This window comes from Amphiura filiformis, chromosome 14 (assembly GCF_039555335.1).
Source record: "Amphiura filiformis chromosome 14, Afil_fr2py, whole genome shotgun sequence".
In the NCBI taxonomy this organism is placed as follows: domain Eukaryota; kingdom Metazoa; phylum Echinodermata; class Ophiuroidea; order Amphilepidida; family Amphiuridae; genus Amphiura; species Amphiura filiformis.
In genome coordinates, this window is record NC_092641.1 from 52,673,928 (window position 1) to 52,695,074 (window position 21,147).

Consider the following 21,147-nt stretch of genomic DNA (forward strand, 5'->3'; position numbering starts at 1 on the left):
TAGAAATAGCGGGCCTTATTATTCTGAAAACATAATGGTTGAAATATGCTGATCATTTAGCGTTATATGCAGATTTGCAAGAGCTGGCATCCCTTCCGTTATCCCGTGCACATTTAAGTATTGTTTGTGCGCCATTTGTATCATATACACGTTTAACATAGAAAATTCACATTGTTTCATTGTTCTCTATAGGTTGAAGACGAAGAGTCACGTTCTTCTCCTGCAACATCGGGAATAACATTTTCAGATCTAAATTTTCATGAAAAGCTTGGAAGAGGCAGTTTTGGCATTGTGTATAAGGTAACATTTAAAAAGCCGTTCTTGAATGTAAAAGTAGCAGCAGCAAAAAAGCGTTTCTGAAGAAGAACTCAAAGAAGAAGCTTTGCTAATGAAAGATCTTGATCATCCAAACATTGTCAAGTTTTACGGCGTCTTGGATGGTCACATGGGCACAAAAATCTTGTTACTTGAATACGCGCCAAATGGTACAGTCCGCGACTATCTTACGCAACACCAAGGATCTGAAACCTCCGTCAAATTGTTGAAGAAATGGGCCCGAGAGTCCGCCCTAGGGCTACAATATCTGCACCAAAAACGGGTCCTGCATAGAGACGTGAAGGCCTCCAATGCCCTTCTCTTTGAAGACAGTGTCTTAAAACTATCTGACTTTGGGCTAGCAAGAGAAATGACCGACTCAGAGACAACTTCAACCGCGAAAGGCACATGGCGTTACATGGCACCTGAAATCCATACAGATCACCACTTCTCCTTCAGGACTGACATCTATGCGTATGGAATGCTGGTGCTGGAGATAGGTACAGGAAAGCTTCCGTTTGACGGAATGGATCCTCTGCAAGTGGTATTTCGTGTAGGTGGAGAAAACCTGAAGCCGATCATTCCACCAGATTTCCCTGAAGCATTAGGAGATCTCATATGGCGTTGTTGGAATGCAAACCCAAAATTTCGCCCAAGTCTAGCAGAAGCACTGGATGTGATTGATGGTAAGAAATTGTTGTTGTTGTTAGTGCAGCTCAATACAGTTTTTGTTAATGTTGTTGTTATATCAGGCGGTGTTACCGCGTTTTATCTGCTTCTTCCGATTCTTTCGTCAAACCATTTATTAAAATACCACCAGTGCCAGACGAATCGACCTAATTTGCCCATAGGATTTTACATATACAAATCAAAATATGACGAAAGGAAACCTGATTTTATCATTTTTAAGACAGCTGTGCACTCACAGACATGCATAATTATAGTAAAAGTGCCACAACTTCTTAAATATTCCCACAAAAGTGATTTTTGGCAATTTTGTTGTTGTTGTTGGTATATTGTAACACAAAAAATGCGTGTTTTTTGGTTACACTCTAAAATACAAGGATTTAAAAATAAATCTTTGAAATTTGAATATCATTATTCTCTACAAGATCCTCAGTTTTCCATCCTTGTTCCAATAGAGGACATCGCAATATGTACTCCATTGTTTGTGTTCAGTTCCACATACACAGGTCACATCTTCGGTGTTTAGATAACTCTACGTTTTGAGAGTTACTTAACATCGGCCAGTACCAGTTCTCAGCGTGTTGATGCTTTTCCATTCAGCTCAGTTTGAGTCAGCACCAAAGGGAAGATTTAGTTTTTTCTTTGGCACGGCATGAATGTTGTTTGTGGAAGATTGGTAAGACTCTCTTTCCATAAGGCAGTTCTGGTACCTACAGCTTGTGCACTTAGTTCATTTTTGTTTCAGACGCTTTTGCTAGACATCAGCCAAATCTTTAATTGCTGGTTCATGGCCGAATAGAGGGTGTTGATATTTATTATTATAGTCAGTATTAGCAAGCTATTTATGTGTTTTTGGTGTCAAATTAAAGCCATGTGAATTTAAAATCTTTTTAAATGAGGAACTTTTTTTTTCTCTCGCGCCCTTTTTTCTTCGTTGCCTGTCCCTAAATCGTAAGGTTGAATAATGTGTGTCCTCAGTCTATTGAAGAAGCACTGTAAGGGATTGATGGTAAATAATAATTGTTGATGTAGCTACTATTAATTTTGTGTTTGCTATCTTTTGTTGTTGTTAATGATGAAGATGCGGTTGTCATTGTAATTGCTTTTAGATAATTGGGCACATTTGGTAAAACATTCCCATTAAAATTTGATTTTCACCATATTCTAAATTAATCAAACTGATTATGATTTGACCTTTCAATATACAGTGTGTCACAGAACGAAATTAACGGGTGATTGAATTTAAACATAAGTCGAGAAATTGGTCTTTATTTAGGTGAAACCTTTACTGATATAACTATCTCTCTCCGAAAAAAATAAATCAATACAAATGTTTTCTCCAAGAATGAGTGAAACCTTAAAGGAAATCGAGTTCAAAACTTGATCAAGTAAAGTCCAGCTACACTGGGAACCACACGTCTAATTAAATTGAATTATTGAAAATGCATGGTCAAATGCAGTACGACGGCAACTTCGTGACCTCTTTTGTTCGATAGACAATTTTGACGGGTTGGTGAACACGGGTTACGTAACTAAATGTTGAAAATTTGGCCGGCAAACATGTTTTAGCGAAATAGCTCCAGAAATGGGAGACACGGGTCGTTTTTTGCTTAAATTGCGTACCATGATCACTGATAAGATACCACACATTTGTGCAAAGAACAAAAAACGAGTAAAAGTTGAATAATATTGAAAATAAAGAAGCTTGAACATGTCCAAAGTGGCCGGGAAAATGAGAAAAATTACATGTCACGATCACCAAAATGGTTATATCTGCAACAGTGAGTAAACGCCGGTCGTATGCTTTTCTCTAATGATAGATATTAACTAACGTTAGCTTGTATTAAATTTTCAGCGAACATGATTGGTGGAATAATCGAGTCGTAGGTTGGAAAGTTACTCTCAAAACAGCCCCGTGTCGCAATCTTGCGTGACCCGTTAGTGACAAGTGTCACTAGCAAAATAGCAGCCGGCCTTGTCATTATATCGAATAATAATCGTCAGAATCGTCCAGTCCAGTTGACTCCAGTGATATTTAGTTATTCAAGCAAAATACTGCATTGACTTACACAATATTGAAGTCAATATAAAAAGTAATATCACCTCATTTGACTGAACTTAAAAGCAGTTTTAAAAATATTATTGTTGATCGAGTCCCTGAATGAGAAATAAGATTGCAAAAGATACGAGTATGGTACAGCAGGTTGTGATGGTCTAGTGGTTGACGCCCACGGCTGTTTGATGTATATAGAATTGGCTCCATTATTAACTAAATGCAAACTATAGATGGCGCTATTTATCCTAAATCATATTTCTTTATTTGCAAGGGTTAGGTGATTAATACCGCCATTAAAACAGCCGGAATAGGTGAAACAAGCAACAAGGAAATTTTATAAACATATTTTATCAAACAATAAAAGGAATTATTTGTATTAAAAGCTTGAAAGGGTAATTTCCTGTAACTAAATAGCGCCGCCAATTTTGTCATTAATAGATATATTTTATATCCGAAAAAGCTTTAAAAAATGCTATAAAAGTGAATAATTTTGTAAAAGAGGGGAAATTAAAGTTGAGAACGACTCAAAAGCATCTGTATACATTAGCATGATATCACTTTTAGCTGTTTAAGCCTAAAATTTGGTTATACATGATGTTTTGTTTGAAAAACTAATAAATGACACCATCAAACAACCGTGCGCCGTGGTTTGAAATGCGAGAGGTTGAAGGTTCGAATCCTACAGCATGTCGATTTTTTTTCTCTCTTGTTCTGTTAGGCCTATGGTGTATGTGTGTAGGCCCGTCAGTATTATGATCATTTGAAAATATTTCTTTGCAACACGTTTGCAATGTTTTTATAATATTATTTGTAATTTTTACACCGTTCTTACACCCTATCCAGACATACACATAATTGGAATCAGCGTTTCGTTGTCTAGAGTAACTTTAATTATCTTCAATAGAACACCATACGGCGGTCAAGATAAAAAATGCTTTCTTTCATTTTACCTAATTATTTCTGCTTCAAATGATCAGAAACCCTTCCTGAAAGTTGTTTACTAATATCATAATTATTTTTAAAAAAAACCCGCTATGGTAGGTTTCGAACTTCCAACCTCTCGCACTTCAGGCACGGCCTTAGCCACTAGACCATCACAACCTGCTAACTTATTCTCGTTCCTTTTGCAATGTTATTTCTAATTCAGTGTCTCGTTCAACAATAATCTTTTATAAACTGTTTGTAAGTTCAGTCAAATGGCTTGAAATTACGTTTTATATTGACTTCGATATTTTGTAAGACAGGGCAGTATTTTGTATGAATAAATAAATACCACTGTAGTCAACTGGACGATCCTGACAATTATTAATCGATATATGGACAAGGCCGGCTGTTAATTTTCCTGCTGACACTGGTCACTAATGGTCACGCACGATTGCGAGGAGAAGCCGTTATGAAAGCAACTTTCCAACCTACGACTCGATTATTCCACCAATCATTTTCGCTGAAAATTTAATACAAGCTCAAGTTAGTTAATATCTATCATTAAAGAAAAGCATACGACCGGCGTTGGCTCATAGTTGCAGATATAACCATTTTGGTGATCGTGACAGGCATTTTTTCTCATTTTTTAGGCTACTTCGCGCACAATAAACATTTATTTTCTCCACAATAATTGGACTTTTACACGTTATTGTTTGCCTTATACTCATGTTTCATATCTTATCTATGGGCTCAATATGGAAATGAAGGAGAAACGACTTGTGTATTCCATTTTTTTTATGTTTTCTGAAAAACTGTATTTGCCACCTGATTTTCAATATTACGTTACGTAACAGCAGAGGTCACGCCGGTAAAAATTACCGGAAGTGAGATAAGTTGCTGTCGTACTGAATGCTAAAGTAATTAACTATAATTCTAAATCCTAGAAAAAATTGGGAAATTAACCAAACTTAACCATATTTGCAAAATAATAGACATTTTGTGAAAATATGATTGTAGAAATGTATTGTCAGGAGATCCATTTCTGAGAAGTACATGCAGGTCATTTTTATGATCACCATGATATTATCACATAAAAAGCACGATTTGATCTCGGGTCTATTCGAGAAAAAGAGCTTTAACATGTTTAAAGTTTGAAAACTTGACACTCGATGTTCTTCTGCTTTAATTCGAATGTCTGATTTGAACACGTTTAATATCTTAGAAAATATAAACATCTTATTATTTGTAAAAAATGTAGTCGACTTGGGTCAGTAATTGTGAAAAAGCAACCCTTTTTTTAAAAGAAGTTAGCTCGAGTTTCTTCATGACAAAAATGAATATAACAAGACTCACAGCGGTGGTAAAATGATCTATCTCTGAGATGATTAGTTTTGCCGTATATGAATCATGTAATCTCACTGATCTGGCGCCCTTTAGAAAGTCTTGGCTAATAAGTAAAACTGCCGCGGTAAAACTAATCTTAACTTTGAGACAGTGTTACAAGCCTTAAATGCTCAAGGCCAAAATCACCTTTACCCAAATTCACACGAATGCATAACAATAATACACTGTTTGATTAAGTTAACAATATCTGAACTTTTTAATTAAATGTAAAGTATGATTTAACAATAATTTTGTGAATCAACATAAACACAATCAATCAGTCAAAATTAATTAAATACACTCTTTAGTATGTTACGTATCCGGTAGCCTTCTTCTTGTTGTTAATTATAAAGTTATATTTCTCAATGTTCTTGACGTATATCCTGCTTCACTTGTCCTGTGAAGATCACTGTTCAGCTAAGTCCACTGAAGACTTTTATATCCTTTGCATAAAATTCTTGCACAGTTGACTATCTTCAAAATGGTGTTATTTTCACCGTTCACACAATTTCTTCAAGAAAACAGATATGCCTTGGATCCCCCTGTAGTTTCTACTAATATTGACAGATGTGTTGTTTCATTAACCAGACTTCAGCAAGTGGACAGAAGAACATAATATAAATTCCTTTCCTGGAGGGGTACGCACTTTGAAGGCATGAAGAGTGTAAGCACAACAACACTACTACTTGAAGAATTGTTTTGATATTTTCTTATTTACCAAGCACAGAAAAATCCCATTATATCAATAGCCCATTTCTACTTTCACAATATATGATGTCATTTGGAAATTCCCAAGAATAATTATAAACATTAACCTTTCCCATTACATCACTTTCTGAGATTTTTCCCGACATGATGTAATATTCACTTCACTTTTTAGGCGAATACCCAATCCATAACTACTCCTGACCTTGTTTACAGTGCTTACAAAGGGGTTTCCCAAATATCATTACACACCAACTCTTGCAAGGGGGTTTCTCATCTCTCATGAAAGTAGCTTTATATTGTAAATAAAGATAAATAATTAAATTAAATTAAATTACTCAGCGGTCAGGGCACACTTCACAATAGATAATTCTACCACTCTAAATGCACGGCACGGATAGTGACAAACAAATGTCACAATAGCTTTTGCTATCTTCAGCGTAATGTACATTACGGTGTAAACCGCCAATGCAAATATCGCCCTCGCATTCCCCAAGATATAGATTTATCTCTAAGGCGACGAAAGAAAGAAACCCTATTCTACGGGCGGGTCGGTCGGCCTTTTTTTTTTTTTTGAATGACCCAAAAAATCACCAAAATCATTAAATAATTTGCAATTTGAGGATATACACACAAAAAAATTGTTCCTGAAATTTCCGAAATATGGGTCGCCATTCATTTGTACAGGAATTATTTTCCCAATTTGTTCAAAATCTGAGTAGGTCGGGCCCGTAGAACAGGGTTTTCTTTTTCGTCACCTTCACGTAAAACTGTCACCACATTTGTAATATAAATTCGTTTTCATTCATTTTTTGACAGAATACTTTTAGAAAGATGGTCGTTAAGATTATTTGTAACAACAGTTCGAAACAGACTTTTCAATTTTGAGATATGAAACTTTGAAATTTTCCGTAAAATTGTTTTTGACTACTCTGTAAAGTTATCTTAGAGCTACGTTATATGATTACGAAAACGTTTTAGAATAAATCCGGGAATAACTATTATCAACAAAACAATATTGTATGTAAAATATTGCTGTAAAACGTTTTTTGGCATATCAAATATGTTTGATCAACTTTCAAATAACATTAGGCCTATGTGCAACGTTTTCAGAAACCGTAATGCTATGAAGTGTTATAGATTACCCATTCATACATTTCTCTTGACAATGTTTCATTTCCTCGCCCTAAAATTGAAATGTACCCGCCATTCAAGTTGTCTTTCTTCAGTGTATAGGTCTACATGTTTTCTTTAGATGTGTATTTCTTCCCCCGGTGTCTCTTTTTCTCTATTCAGCATGCTTCCCTCACCTTTTCCCGTCTTATTATTTCTTTCATTATGTTTTGCATTGATTTATTTATATGTAATGCATTTTGGTCAGGGCTGGACTTTAACACACTTTTGCTGTCGGGCGTGTAAAATGTTTGTCAGGCGTGTATAACTCTAGAAAGTTACACGCCTGGCTGGCTAGTGGCAAAAAGTTAAGATCCAGCCCTGATGGAGTGTATGTGTCTGTCAAGATATATTGCAAAATAGATCCGAATTCACGTTAAAAACAGTTACAAAGCAAGTCATTATGAAAAATGTAAGCTTTTAGGAAAATATTGGATTAAAATATTATATTGCACGCATGGATTATACTCCTTACACCCGGGGCCTCGTGAACACTCTTGGTAAAAAGAAAAGGAGTAAAATGCATGATTTCTTTTTTGTGTGTTTTTTTCTGGGTTTTTTTAAAGGCGAAAACGGACTTTTAGCGGATCTTACATAATGATAGGCTACTCTAAAAGCGGAGCTTCGACTTAGTGAAGAGTTGCAGAGAAAAGAACTTCTTATGTTCCAAGTTCTATAGTTTTCACTAACCTTCATTATGAGAGTCTTAAATTTTAAAATGATTCTTATAGACTCTGTAGACGTAAAGTTGAAAATGATTGGTCAAATAACCCAAAAGTTTCCTTAGAGTTTACAAATCCTATTTTGTTCATTTTTGCATAACTGTTTTTGGAACGGTTCGGTTACTTCCGTATGTAAGCTATAGGGGCCTATTTTGAGCCCTTATTTCTTGTACCTTACCTGTTGTGTGAATGCTCTCGCTTTCTAATAGGGCTGCATTTGAACGTGTATTATAATACCTACTATACTGCGCCAAAAAAGTATCCTTATACTTGAAAAAAAAAACTGAATTTTTAAACTAAATCATATAATGGGTAAATTAATTTTGTTTAGAGATGCAATCCTGCACATTATGACACCTCATTGATAAAGTTACAAGTATTTGATTTTACGAATGTCACGGGTTTTTTAACAACATTTTTGCAGTGTTTTAAAAAATATGAATTTTATTCGTTGAATTTAATACATAGTTTCCCATTATTTGAATACTATTATAGGTTTAGCTGATGAACCAGTGACATTCCAAAAGCAAGCTAGCGAGACCGCATCTGCTTCAACAAGTTCACACAGCAGCAATAATTGGCGTCTCATCAAGGAATTTGGTAAGGAAGGTGAAGCAGAGGGAGAGTTTCTGCAAAATAACGGAATCGCGGTATGCAACAATTCGGATGTGGTAGTTACCGATTATCCTGATTGGAGAGGCATTTCAGAAGATGAACGTGCTCCACGACGCGCATACGTATTCAGCAAAGACGGTAAGTTCAAGTGCATGCTACATCCACCAGATGACAAACCTGAGGCACGGATGATATCTCCTGTTGACGTAGCTGTTACATCACGAGGTGAAATCGCCATAGCTGATTCAGAGTCTCAATATGTGAAAATTTTCAATGAGAAAGTATATATGCGTATGTTTTCTGTGCTATCAGACGAGAATCAAACCACTGAGGTACAACCATCCTCCATATCAGTTGCTTCCAATGGTGATATATTGGTGGGTTGTGCGAGAAGGAAGGTGATCACCATTCATGATGCAGATGATGAAAGGTTGATCAACACTGTCAATCTCAGCATCCAGCCACTTTACATGGCAACCAATAACAAGCAGCAGATCTTTGTGTGTGATTGGCAGGTCAAGAAAGTTCACGCAGTAAACTATGCAGGTGATGTCATCTTTTCATTGGAAAGTTTCACTGTTGATGGGAAACCAGGTATACCAGAAGGACTTACATGTGATGAAGAAAATCACCTATACATCGCTGTGAGGCAATTTGATCCAGCAAACAATCATAGCATTGCTAATACTGGTCACATTCATCAGTATTCATCATGGGGTAGGTTCATGAGGTGTATCATTACAAATATGTACGCTCCTCATGGTATCACCTGGCACAATGATATGATCTATGTAGCCAATGTCAAACGTGTATCAATGTATAGCCAAGGGTAAAAACGACATTTAATATTGCACACAATGAATTATTGTGAATTAACAGGAATATATTCAATATTTTCTAAGTTGAGTGTTGGGTCGTTTAGACTCACATTTTCAACTCCCTCTTACCCAAATGACCCCCTTTTTTATTTTGTTCTTTTTTTTTTTGTCACCAAGAGATTATTGAACCTCTTTCTGACAATCTGTCAAAATTTCAAATTTTGATGACTATATATTTGAGAATTTTTTATCAAAACTGTGTCAACTTTTCCCTGTTTCACGAAGATTTCTCCAATCTCCTTATTACTCCCAATTACGCCTTTTGTGGTGTTAAATCTCACCGGAAGACATCTAGTTTCAAACTGGTGTCGGCACATCCACGTCAAGTCCGGGCGATTACCTCCCTTCCCCTGTTGCTGGGTGCCATTAAGTGTCTATGCCGAAGAAAAACAGGCACCATGACTAGGCATATCACCTCAAAAAATCACAGCAAAAACACGTTATTTAATGTTCCTACATTATTGAGCTTTATTAAAGCATCAAAAATCAAAAAACAGAATTGAAAGCGGTCAATGCATTGTGACGTAGTGTCAATTTACTCGTAGATGGAATGAAATCCTGCCACAAATGGCTGTAATGATAAAATTGGCACATTTCGAGATTTTGAAGGTTTATATGGGCGCTTGCTTGAAAAAGCAGCGTTAATTTAAATATCACATGTTAAATGCCTATCTTTCATGACTTCGTAACAGAAAACAAAATTAAAAAAATCTAATTGAATAATTATAATAAATTAACCAAATATACTATTTTAGCAATTTCGGCCAATCTGCAGACAAATTAAATCTCAAAAAATGACTAAGTTCAGCTAATTAATATGCAAAATTGATGCCAATAGAAAACCGTACATGATATAAAGGTGCGGTTTTTTTGCACACATATGTATACAAAGTTCTTTCAATTGATAACAAAAATACACAAAAAGTATTTAATTATGCAAATTAGGTAATTACAGCTAATTATGTATTTATGATATTATTATGCAAATTAGGCATGAGTAATTTTGGTTTTTTTTCAATATTTAATGAACGTCTGTTCATTCATCATAATTTTTTTAAAGTATGATCCTGTTATGAGGTTGAATAAATGAACTGCAGTTAATTATTTAAAAAAAAATACAAAAAAATAAAAAGTTTGACATTTTGACGGTGTCTGGAATATAATTTTCATTTTTACTGTAAACACGGTATGTGTCACCATTACTCAAAGCCAAGTCCGAAAAGTAAAAATAAAAATTCAGTTGCAATGAGACTTTAAGTTAACATTTTGTCATCTGGATTAACATGGGAGGACAATCGGTAAAATGAACAGCTAATCTACTGTACCGCGTATATCAAAATAGTATGGCCTTGGACACACACAAAGGCTTAGAGCTATTGTGGTTTCGAAAATTACTCCCTAAAAATATCATTGATTAATGTTTTGCTTCAACTAGTTTTAGGCAAGTGCTTCATTTGTTGTCGACGGAAATAATTTACATGCTAAGAAAGATTAGTATTTCAGCTAAATGGTGGTAGGTCCCTTTACTTCAATAGGCCTATATTTACTGATTTATGAGCGATCTTCAAAAATCCATAAAAACAGGCAGTAGCACTTAAACAAAACATTTTTTTAATTTTTGAGGACCCGATGTTAGCTTCGGAAAGGCTTCACACACCATATATTAAACATTTAAACAATTTGGATAAATGAAGCATAAATGAGGAAATTCATTTATCGACATGGATGTTTTCTAAAATTGACCAAATTTGAAGCGCGCCCTTTTCAATTCACTGTTATGCTTGCATGCACAGTGTAGCAGAATTATTGTGCAGCCACTGTGACATACCTACTATGACAGAATTTGGGAACAAGAAGGTTGACCAAATCAGTTCATACTCGTACTTTGGTAGATTAATGTGCTGGATGACATATATTCACATGCCCAACAAACACAAAAATGTTTTGAAAATGTTTCAAACATTTAATGTATTTAATTTATGTTATGATATTTATGTTATGATATTTATGTTATTTAATTTATTTAATGAACGAAGAAACACAACTTTATGTAATTTATGTTCTAAATATTTAAAGGGTCTGTCTCAAAAATAGGATCGGGTTTTGTAGAAATGGCCACATAGCATTTCATTGAACGTTGCAGTTATAAATAAAGTAATGTTGGGTATGTCACTCACGGTCTATAAATACGGGAGACGTTGGGCTTTTCTTATCTATTCCGTATCTAACTACATTAATGTATTGATTTCTGTTTCTGTATTCGGTTACGCAATGAGAAATGAAACAGCCAAGGCTGATCTTTACAAAAGAGTGTTTTTTACATCTTCACAAGCAGGAACGAATCGACCGCTGCTGATCTTCACAAAAGAGGGTTTTTACATCTTCTTGAGTTATTCAATTGTCCTCGCAATCGGAAACGAATCGATCTAGGCAGCTCTTCACAAAAGACAGGTTTATTTTTACATCTTCTTGAGCTAGTCAATTGGACATGTGAGGCCCACATATCTGAAAGTATTGTTATGCAATATGATTACTTTAAAAAGGTCCGTTTTCTTTGTCTTTAAAGAGACACAGTAAAGACGTAACCGATGCCTGTAGAAAAGAACGAAGTTACAGTTGTTGAAAGAGCTTCTAAGTGAAGGAATCAAAAGGTATACGGACCGGGAGAGCAACTGACTGACCAAAAGTTGCAATGTGACCTGGTATGTCCCAATTTCTAAATAATTTTAGCTTTAAATTGCATAGTATTGCGACTTCGTTAGTACACGCATATTATGTACACGTAACACATTGTGTCCATACGGGTCGTCCGTACGACATCATAACGTCATTGGTAACTTTACATCAGCAAGTGTGTTTTCTTTTCTTTTTTTTCTTTTGTCAATTTTACATATGACGCCAATTCACCCGATACACACATTATGTACACGTAACACATTGTGTCCATACGGTATTTACCGTGCCCATACTATAATGAAAGACAGAGATAAGAAATGATTAATAAAAATTCTGACAACAAGACAGAAAATGACGTACTGCGCAGGTCGGCAACCAATCACGGCGCGCCTTTGCCCTAACGTCAGACGCAAATTAGTCTTCTTATCTCTGTCTTTCATTATACCCGTGTCGTTACGGACTGAAATCCGTCCGTATGGACATCATAACGTCGGAAAGAGACCTCCAATATTGACCAAAATGTTTCGTCACCTATTCAGGGTGATTTCGGTCTTATCACTTGCAAACTAGCAAACTCGTATGATTTTTGATAAAAATTGTTTCGATGTTTCATTTTATTAAATCATCGAGAGTGCCTTGTATTTTATATAATACGTTTATCTTTTTTTTTTGCGATGTACTTCATAGTGTCATTTTGTAGATTAGATTAAAGTGTACATGATATTTGAAGAATTATAATGTATTGGAAGTTGGGAAATTATTTTAAAACTAACAGAGATGGGTTACGACAATTATTGTGTTTACATATCTTAAGAACGTGTGTTTTTTGTACATTTTATGCTGATTACATTGTGTATTAGCTACAGAGATGAACATATGATCACTCACCAATGAGGTGCATCGTATCATACTGTATGGCATCAGATAGAACGATTCATTTCATTGGCAGAATAATTAGCCTAAACACGTGGGTGTTTGTATATTTCATGTGATTACAGTGTGTAATAACTATAATGATAAGCACCTTTCATTTCATTTCATTGACAGAATCATAAAAATGTGTGGGTGGGGGTTTGTGGGGTGGGGGTGGCGGTGGGTTGTGTGTGCAGGGGGCGGTGATTTGTATATTTTATGGTGATTATATTGTGTAGTACAGATTTAACACGTATGGAATTGTTTTTTTCATAAACCGTACGGAATAAATATTAATTGAAGCTAATTGTTATGTGTCGGGAAATGGTGTCAAATAAGTTTTTGATAGAAAATGTACGTTCCATGAGTTTACATTAATGCGTTCATAATGTAGTGAATATTGTCCTAAAATGGCGGATGTAAGGAGCCTGAGCTTAGAGGTATTGGTATTTGTATTCGTGCAACATTGATCTGTTATCACTCTGGTTATTATCAAATTGATTGAGATTTGAGGTGATATTTCCCAAACTTTGTCAGCAATAATAGGGCAATTTGACCCCCTGGGGTCAAATGTTATACACTACAGTACAAAAACAACTATGTGGATTTCTGGTTGTTTGTGTACAATAAGTTTACATAACAAGTTAAGTCAACACAAGGGAACATTCTTGTAATATAAACTCATGGAAGGTTCATTTTCCATCAAAAATATTTGACACCATCTCCCGACACACCCAACTAATAGATATTTACCCCGCGCGGTTTGTGCAGACCCTTAAAAATATTCCATACTTAATGTCAAGACTGGTGTAGCTACTATTACATGGATCGCTTACGGTCTTATCACTTGCAGAGTATGCTTAACTCGACGGGGTCCTTCGAAAAAATTTACGGGGATGCGCCACGCAGACTTTCGGATGCTGACTTTCTCTATACCTACTTTATGCTGTTTTTGCCACCCATCAGTATACCAATTTTTCACATAAAACACACAAAAAGCACCAAAATTTACCCCAATTTGGCGCTTTTAGGGGCACTTTTGCCCGAGTGGGTGCATTGGTCTCCACTGAAAACCCACCCATCGATATACCAAAATTGCTGAAAAGGTACCCCAAAACCGTGGGACATCCCCGTATACCTTCAACTAAGGAGAACTCCCTCCGGGATGCTTCATGAATCACTGATAGTGCCTTTTATCTAAAAAGTTTTGTACTTTACTCTACTTTATCATTTTGTAGATTGATATGAGCATATGAGTGTACATTTTATTTGAAGAAATAATCGATGTTGTATTTGTTTAATGCTAATGTAAATACACGCAGATCACCCGATTGGAGTTTTTATAATTTAAAAAGGTATCAGGTTATGGTTTCAATAACCATGCATACATAATTTGGGAATAATTGAAGACCTGAGCGCAAGAAGACCGTAAGTCCACTTGGCCCCTCAACATGTATACAATAAAGTTGCGTATAGTTTCGTATAGTTTGGTAATGTTTTATACATGTTCAGGGACCAAAACAAATCTTTCGCAACCTCTCCTGATGTTTTCACCCTGGAACTGGTATTAAACATTATAAAACCCTAAGAAACTATACATAACTTTAGTGTATACATGTTGAGGGGCCAAGTGGACTTACGGTCTTCTTGCGCTCAGGTCTCCTTCAATGATTTACATGACCAATTACCCTGTGGTACAAAATAATTTTGATCAAAAATACTAGAGATGGATTACGACAGGGTCAAAAGACCATGTGTTCTTGTATATATTTTTGCTGATTATTCTAGTACTAGTAGTGAATATTGTATATGGCATCAGATAGATTTATTTCATTTTTTTTTATAAAGGTACTCAGATTGATAAAAGTACTTTTTGCATGTCTATCAGATAAATCCCAAATCAAGAACTGTATTATTTTAGACCACGTGTGTTCTGGTATATATTTTGCTGATCATATTGTGTAGTAGCTATAGTGATGATCATTTGATCATTCACCAATAAGCTGCATCGTTAGAATGAGTCATTTCATGGACAGAAATTGTAACCTCATGTGTATAAAGGTACACAGATTGACGAAAGTACTTTTTGAATCTCATCCTTTTTTCTCATCCTTTACAGATGAGAGCTCTGACTACGTGCAACTTCAAAGTGGCAAAATACCTAATTTTAAGACCAAAGGTATTAAATTTGCTCCTCTTAACATAAGAAGCCTTGTTGGTAAAATTGATGAGTTTAAGTATATGTGTGGTGATTCGTTTGACATCATTTGTGTGAATGAAACACTTTGTGATCACACAGTAAGTGATAACGAGGTTAATTTTGATGGTTTTAATATTCTCAGGAAAGATCGAAATAGGGGTGGCGGCGGTGTGGCAGTTTTAATTAATAATATGTTCGATTTCCGGAGAAGGGATGATCTATGTGATGATTCTCTTGAATGTATGTGGGTCGAAATTTCACCACCTTATACAAACACACTCCTTGTATGTGCTGCGTATAATCCTGATGGAAATGATAATGATTTTTCAAATAAGTTATGTACAATGTTGTCAAAAGCTGCAAATGAAGATAAGGAGTTAATTTTACTTGGCGACTTTAATTGTGATTTTTCTCCTCATGTCGACTGTAAGCAAGTTAGAGATTTAAAATTTGTGTGTGATTTGTATCAGTTGCAGCAATTGATAAATCTTCCAACTCGTGTGACATCTCACAGCAAGACGATTATTGATTTGTTTTTTACATCAAAAGATGAGCTTTTTACTGAAAGTGGTGTGATTCAAACATCGATTAGTGATCACTATTTAATCTATGCCATAAGAAAATCCAAGCCAAGTAAGGGTCAACATAAAAGCATTGATTATCGTTGTTTTAAAAATTTGATGATCAAAGTTTCATTAATGATCTCTCCGAACTGCCATGGAGTGATATTGAAAAAATTGACAATGTTGATGATGCTGTAAATATGTGGAATTCGATGTTATTTGATGTTGTAAACTGTCATTTACCTAAAAAGACCAAGAGTGTTAAATCAACTCCATCGCCTTGGTTAGATAGGGAAATAAAGCAGTGTATGCATCATAGGGATAGCCTCCATCGTATTGCAACTCGTTCTAATAGTGTAAATGATTGGAAAGCCTATAAACTTGTACGTAATCAAGTTACAAGTATGATAAGATCAGCTAAATGTAATTATTATAAGGGTCTAATAGATGAGAGTTGTAATGATTCTGGTAAGCTCTGGCAAACACTTAAAAAAGTTATTCCATCCAAAGTTTCCCCAACTCCATCAGCTGTTGGGTTTGGAGATAATGTAGTTACATCTGACATTGATATATCAAATGTGTTCAACAGCCATTTTGCAAGTGTTGCAACAAATCTACTTAATGAAAGTGATGAAAGAAATGTAAACAATGTTAATAATATTGATGACGTTAATGTGTTACATACATGTGAAGATCTTAATGATAAACCTGTTCTTAATATACCATGTATTCAATATGATTTTGTTGACAAAGAAATTCGCTCCATGAGCATTAAAAAGGCGGTAGGTCTGGATGATGTCAGTTGCAAGATCCTGAAACTGGCTCGTCCAGTCATTGTTAAAAGTTTAACTTATATAATGAATCTTTCTTTGTCAAAGGGGATATTTCCTACTTTGTGAAAGAAGCCAAAGTGATCCCTTTGCATAAAGGAGGTGATCTTGATAACACCAATAATTACAGGCCAATTTCCATCCTACCTGTAATAAGTAAGATCATTGAAAGGGCTATGCATAATCATGTTTACTCTTTTTTAAATCGAAATGGTATCTTAAATGTTCATCCATCAGGTTTTCGTCCTGGTCATTCTACCGAGACTGCTCTTGTTGACATGGTTGACGATTGGCTGACGAGCATCAACAGCGGTGAAATGACTGGTGTTGCCTTTATCGACCTTAGAAAAGCGTACGACACCGTAAATCATGATATTTTGCTTAGAAAGCTCCATTATATTGGGGCATCTGAAGATACAGTTAAATGGTTTGCATCGTATTTATCTTGTAGAAAGCAAAGAGTTACTTTTAAAGGTATTGTCTCTGATTCTCTTGAAATAAAAGTTGGTGTTCCCCAGGGCAGTATATTGGGCCCATTATTATTTTTGATTTTTATCAATGATATGCCAAATGTAATATCACATGGGTACTGATACTGATAGTATTTCTAAAAAGCTCACTGAAGATCTTTCTGCAATTAAGGCATGGTTAAATGTAAACAAATTGTTTCTTAATACTGATAAGACAAATGTTATGCTCATTGGTAGTGAGCCTAAGTTACGTAATGATAAATGCTCTGCTTTTTCAGTTTCCATTGATGATTGTCAACTTGTAAGAGTTCATAGTGCCAAATGTCTTGGTGTAAAAATAGATTCTAAATTACTTTGGCACGATCATGTTAATTCAGTCATACAGAAATTATTTTGTAAAATAGGACTCTTGCGACGTCTAAAAACATTTCTTGACGTTCGCACTCTTAATGTTTTATATAAGGCTCTTATCCAACCGCAGTTCGACTATTGCAGTGTAGTTTGGTTTGGTCGCTTCAATGAAGATGTACGCAAATTATGTGTTTTACAAAAGCGATGTGCTAGAATAATATTGCGTGCCAACTACCTTACGTCTTCTGATATAATGCTTCCTATATTAGGATGGGAATCACTACCAAATCGTGCAATGTATTTCAAATCACTGTTCATGTTTAAATGTCTTAACGATATATCACCACAGTACCTTATCAACAGGTTTTCTTATGTACATGAAAAGCATAATGTGAACACCAGACAAGCTGCGTCCAATTTATTGGCTCTACCACCTTGCACAAATGGTTATGACACTGGGTACTTTAAATCATCTTTTTCATACAGTGGGGTTGAGGTTTGGAATAAACTGAGTAATGATGTAATAAGTTCAATAAATGTGCAGACTTTCAAGCAAAGATTCAAGTCTTTAAAAAAATGAGCATGTACTTGTTAATGATGTATTTCTATTTTACTTTAAAATTGTATATATTTCTGTATTTTAATTTTGTATCTAATAGTTGTATATTTTATATAATTTGCATGTTGAAAATTGTTGCCTTTTAATGTTATGTAAATTTATTGCAGGGCCCCATGTAAGACCAGCTATCGGCTGAATTGGGCTACCCTGGATAAATATGAATAAAATAAATAAATAAAATGTCTATCAGTTTTAATCTGATATGTTATTCATATGTAGATATATGAATTGTAATGTAAAGAGGGATAAATAAATCACAAATCAGAATTTATGCAAAATTAATGTCCAATCGGTTTCTTTAATACCTTTGTGTTAACCTCGAGTTAACAACCCTATCACGACTAAAAGTGTTAATATGGACAAGAATTGCAATTAGTCTGCATTGATCTGCACATTCATACCAAATATAAATGGGATTTGAAATAGCGACCGTGTCTTAAATGTCATGTCCGGGGATGGGGTGCACTCAACTTTGAAAGTAACATATATGCCTACCGGCGCGTCACAAAGCAGGGGCATCTCGGTACAAAACGTGCTTGTGGGTCATTGTACAACCAATGAAAAAGGGGTTCATATTTGTTTGGAAAAAATGGGTACTAGTAATTGGGTATAAATTTTCAAAAAGGGGTCATTGCGTAGAGAATTTTGAAAAAAAAAATGGAGCAAAATTCAATTTCCATATTTCCCAAATTTACAATACAAATTTGTTGCCTGCAATAAGAGAATTTAAAAGTTTCCGCATTATTTAGTGGAATTTTGATGACACAATTCAAAAAAAGGGTAAAGTCGCACTTTAAAAAAGGACCATCGGGTATGACTTTTTAAGGGGGTCATCGGATATATTAGACTTCAAAAGAGGGGCCTATTGACAGACACATACCGTCACTTCTGAAGTTGAGTGCCCCCATGTAGATCCAACTGGAAACCTTACACCATGTTGTGATGTGCCCTGAGTAATTTAATTTGATGTTTTATCTTTGTTTACAAAGTTACATGAGTGATGACATTTTAGGGGAATTCCCCTCTCAAATTGAGCAAAACAAGTTGAATCATATCTAATTTGGAATATTTGGAAACCCCCTTCAGATTGTAAAGAGATGACATCATATATGGGATTCCCCTCAGGAAGTGATGTAATGGGATTTCCCCTCAGGAAGTGATGTCATGTGAAAGGTTTATGTTATAATTAAGACTTTGGAATTTCCCAGATTGAGCATAATGTGAAGGTAGTAAATGGCCCATAATAGAATGGGGTTTTTCCCATGCTTGATATATAAGAAATGTAAACACAATTATTGACACAGTTAATAGTGTTGATCTGGGCTAGCTAGCTAAAATGCTTACAGTCCAATTCCTTCAAAGAAAGGAAATTGCTAACCAGAATTAATTTATGTAGTCAAAGTACTACTATTTACCAGTGTTGTCGGAGAAGATCTAGAATACGTCAAAGAACGTTATTCTTCCAAGAAAGGAAATATATTCTTCTGTCGACTTGCTGAAGTCTGGTATTTTGATTCAACGCAACTGTCAAAATAAGTGGGGACAACTGCATCGCAGTCCTGCTTCCTGAAGATATTGTGTGAAAGGTGGAAATAGCACCAAGTTTGGAGAAAGCAGCGCAAGGAGTTAAATTTGGAGAACTGCGCAAGGAGTTTAGCATAGGAGAACGGCGCAAGGAGTTTAGCATAGGAGGACGGCGCAAGGAGTTTAGTATAGGAGAATTGCGCAAGGAGTTGTAAACGTGTTTGGAGAACACCATTTTCGTGTAAGGATTTTATACGCAAGGAGTTATCAATGCAAGTGAACAAAGGACTTCGCTGATTGTCGCAGGACAAGTGAATAGGGATATATTACATCAGTCGTCTAGAACATTACAAGAACTTTATGATCACCAAGAAGAAGAATGCTGGCTAAGTACTAAATAGTTAAAGTGATTATATTTGATTATTGTATATGTGCATTTGTTGTCATATATTGTACCAAACAAAACTTGCTTTCAATTAAATACTTAGATTTTGTTAGCTTAAACAAACAGTGTATTTGTGTTGTGCATTCGTGTGAGTTCGGGTAAAAGGTGATTTTGGCCTTGAGTCAAGTACGACTCGTAACAAAATTGGGGGCTTGTCGTCCGGGAAATACACTGTAAAAAAGTTGACATTAATATACTGAGTCTTGAAAGTGAAAGTACAGTATGGCAGAGTTCAAAGCAGAAGAGTTTCTCGAAACTATAGATTGGGAGAAATTTGATAAGTTGAAGAAGCCTGATTTATTAGCATTTGCTAAACATTATGACTTGAAAGTAAAGCAAGCTACAAGAAAGCAAATACATCAAAAATGCCTTGATAGATGTTTTGGTCGGGGAAGATATTTTTGATGAATCCTATTTGGAAGAGAAACTTGCAGTAGAAACTGAAATTGGAGGGGATTCGGCATTTAAATTGAAAGAGCTGGAAATTCAATTAGAAATGAAGAAAATGGAAATGGACCAAAAGAAAATAGAAATGGACCAAAAAGAAAAACTGGAAATGATCAAGTTAGAGAATGAAAATAAAGAAAAACAACAGAAACTAGAAATGGAAGACAAAGCACGCCATGAAAAGATGGCGCTTGAACACCAAAAATTGGAAATGGAAGAAAAGGAAAAACAAATGGAAGCACATTTGAAAGAAAAAGAAATTGAGCTTGAACAAGCAAAGTTAGCCAAACTAGGTGACAAATACTCATCAAGTTTCTCCTCAAAGTCAAAGTCAGGGTTTGATGTTACAAAGTATGTAAAGCTTGTGCCTAAATTCAAAGAGAAAGAAGTTGACGAGTACTTTCAACATTTTGAAAAGGTAGCTACAAATTTGAAATGGCCTAAAGAGCATTGGACCCTACTTTTGCAAAGTAGTTTTGTGGGGAAGGCCAGGGAGACTTACTCAGCTCTACCAATAGAGAAGTGTAATAATTATGAAAAAGTCAAACAAGCAGTCCTGAAGGCCTATGAGCTGGTGCCTGAAGCATATAGACAAAAATTCAGAGATTCACGAAAGCAAGCAGATCAAACCCATGTAGAATTTGCTAGAGTA

The 21,147-nt window shown here is 35.3% G+C and overlaps 1 protein-coding gene across 1 annotated transcript in view; it reads left to right on the top strand.

Moving 5' to 3' along the window:
• The first annotated feature begins 329 nt into the window (after positions 1-329).
• Positions 330-21,147, top strand: part of LOC140170501 (uncharacterized) — a 38,711-nt gene continuing 17,893 nt past the window's right edge. Inside the window, exons 1-5 of the mRNA XM_072193858.1 lie at positions 330-1,001; positions 8,461-9,297; positions 15,166-15,344; positions 15,717-15,879; positions 16,877-16,991. Of these exons, the coding sequence (XP_072049959.1) occupies positions 389-1,001; positions 8,461-9,297; positions 15,166-15,344; positions 15,717-15,879; positions 16,877-16,991 (1,907 nt within the window). The 5' untranslated portion in view covers positions 330-388. The remainder of the gene's footprint in view (positions 1,002-8,460; positions 9,298-15,165; positions 15,345-15,716; positions 15,880-16,876; positions 16,992-21,147) is intronic.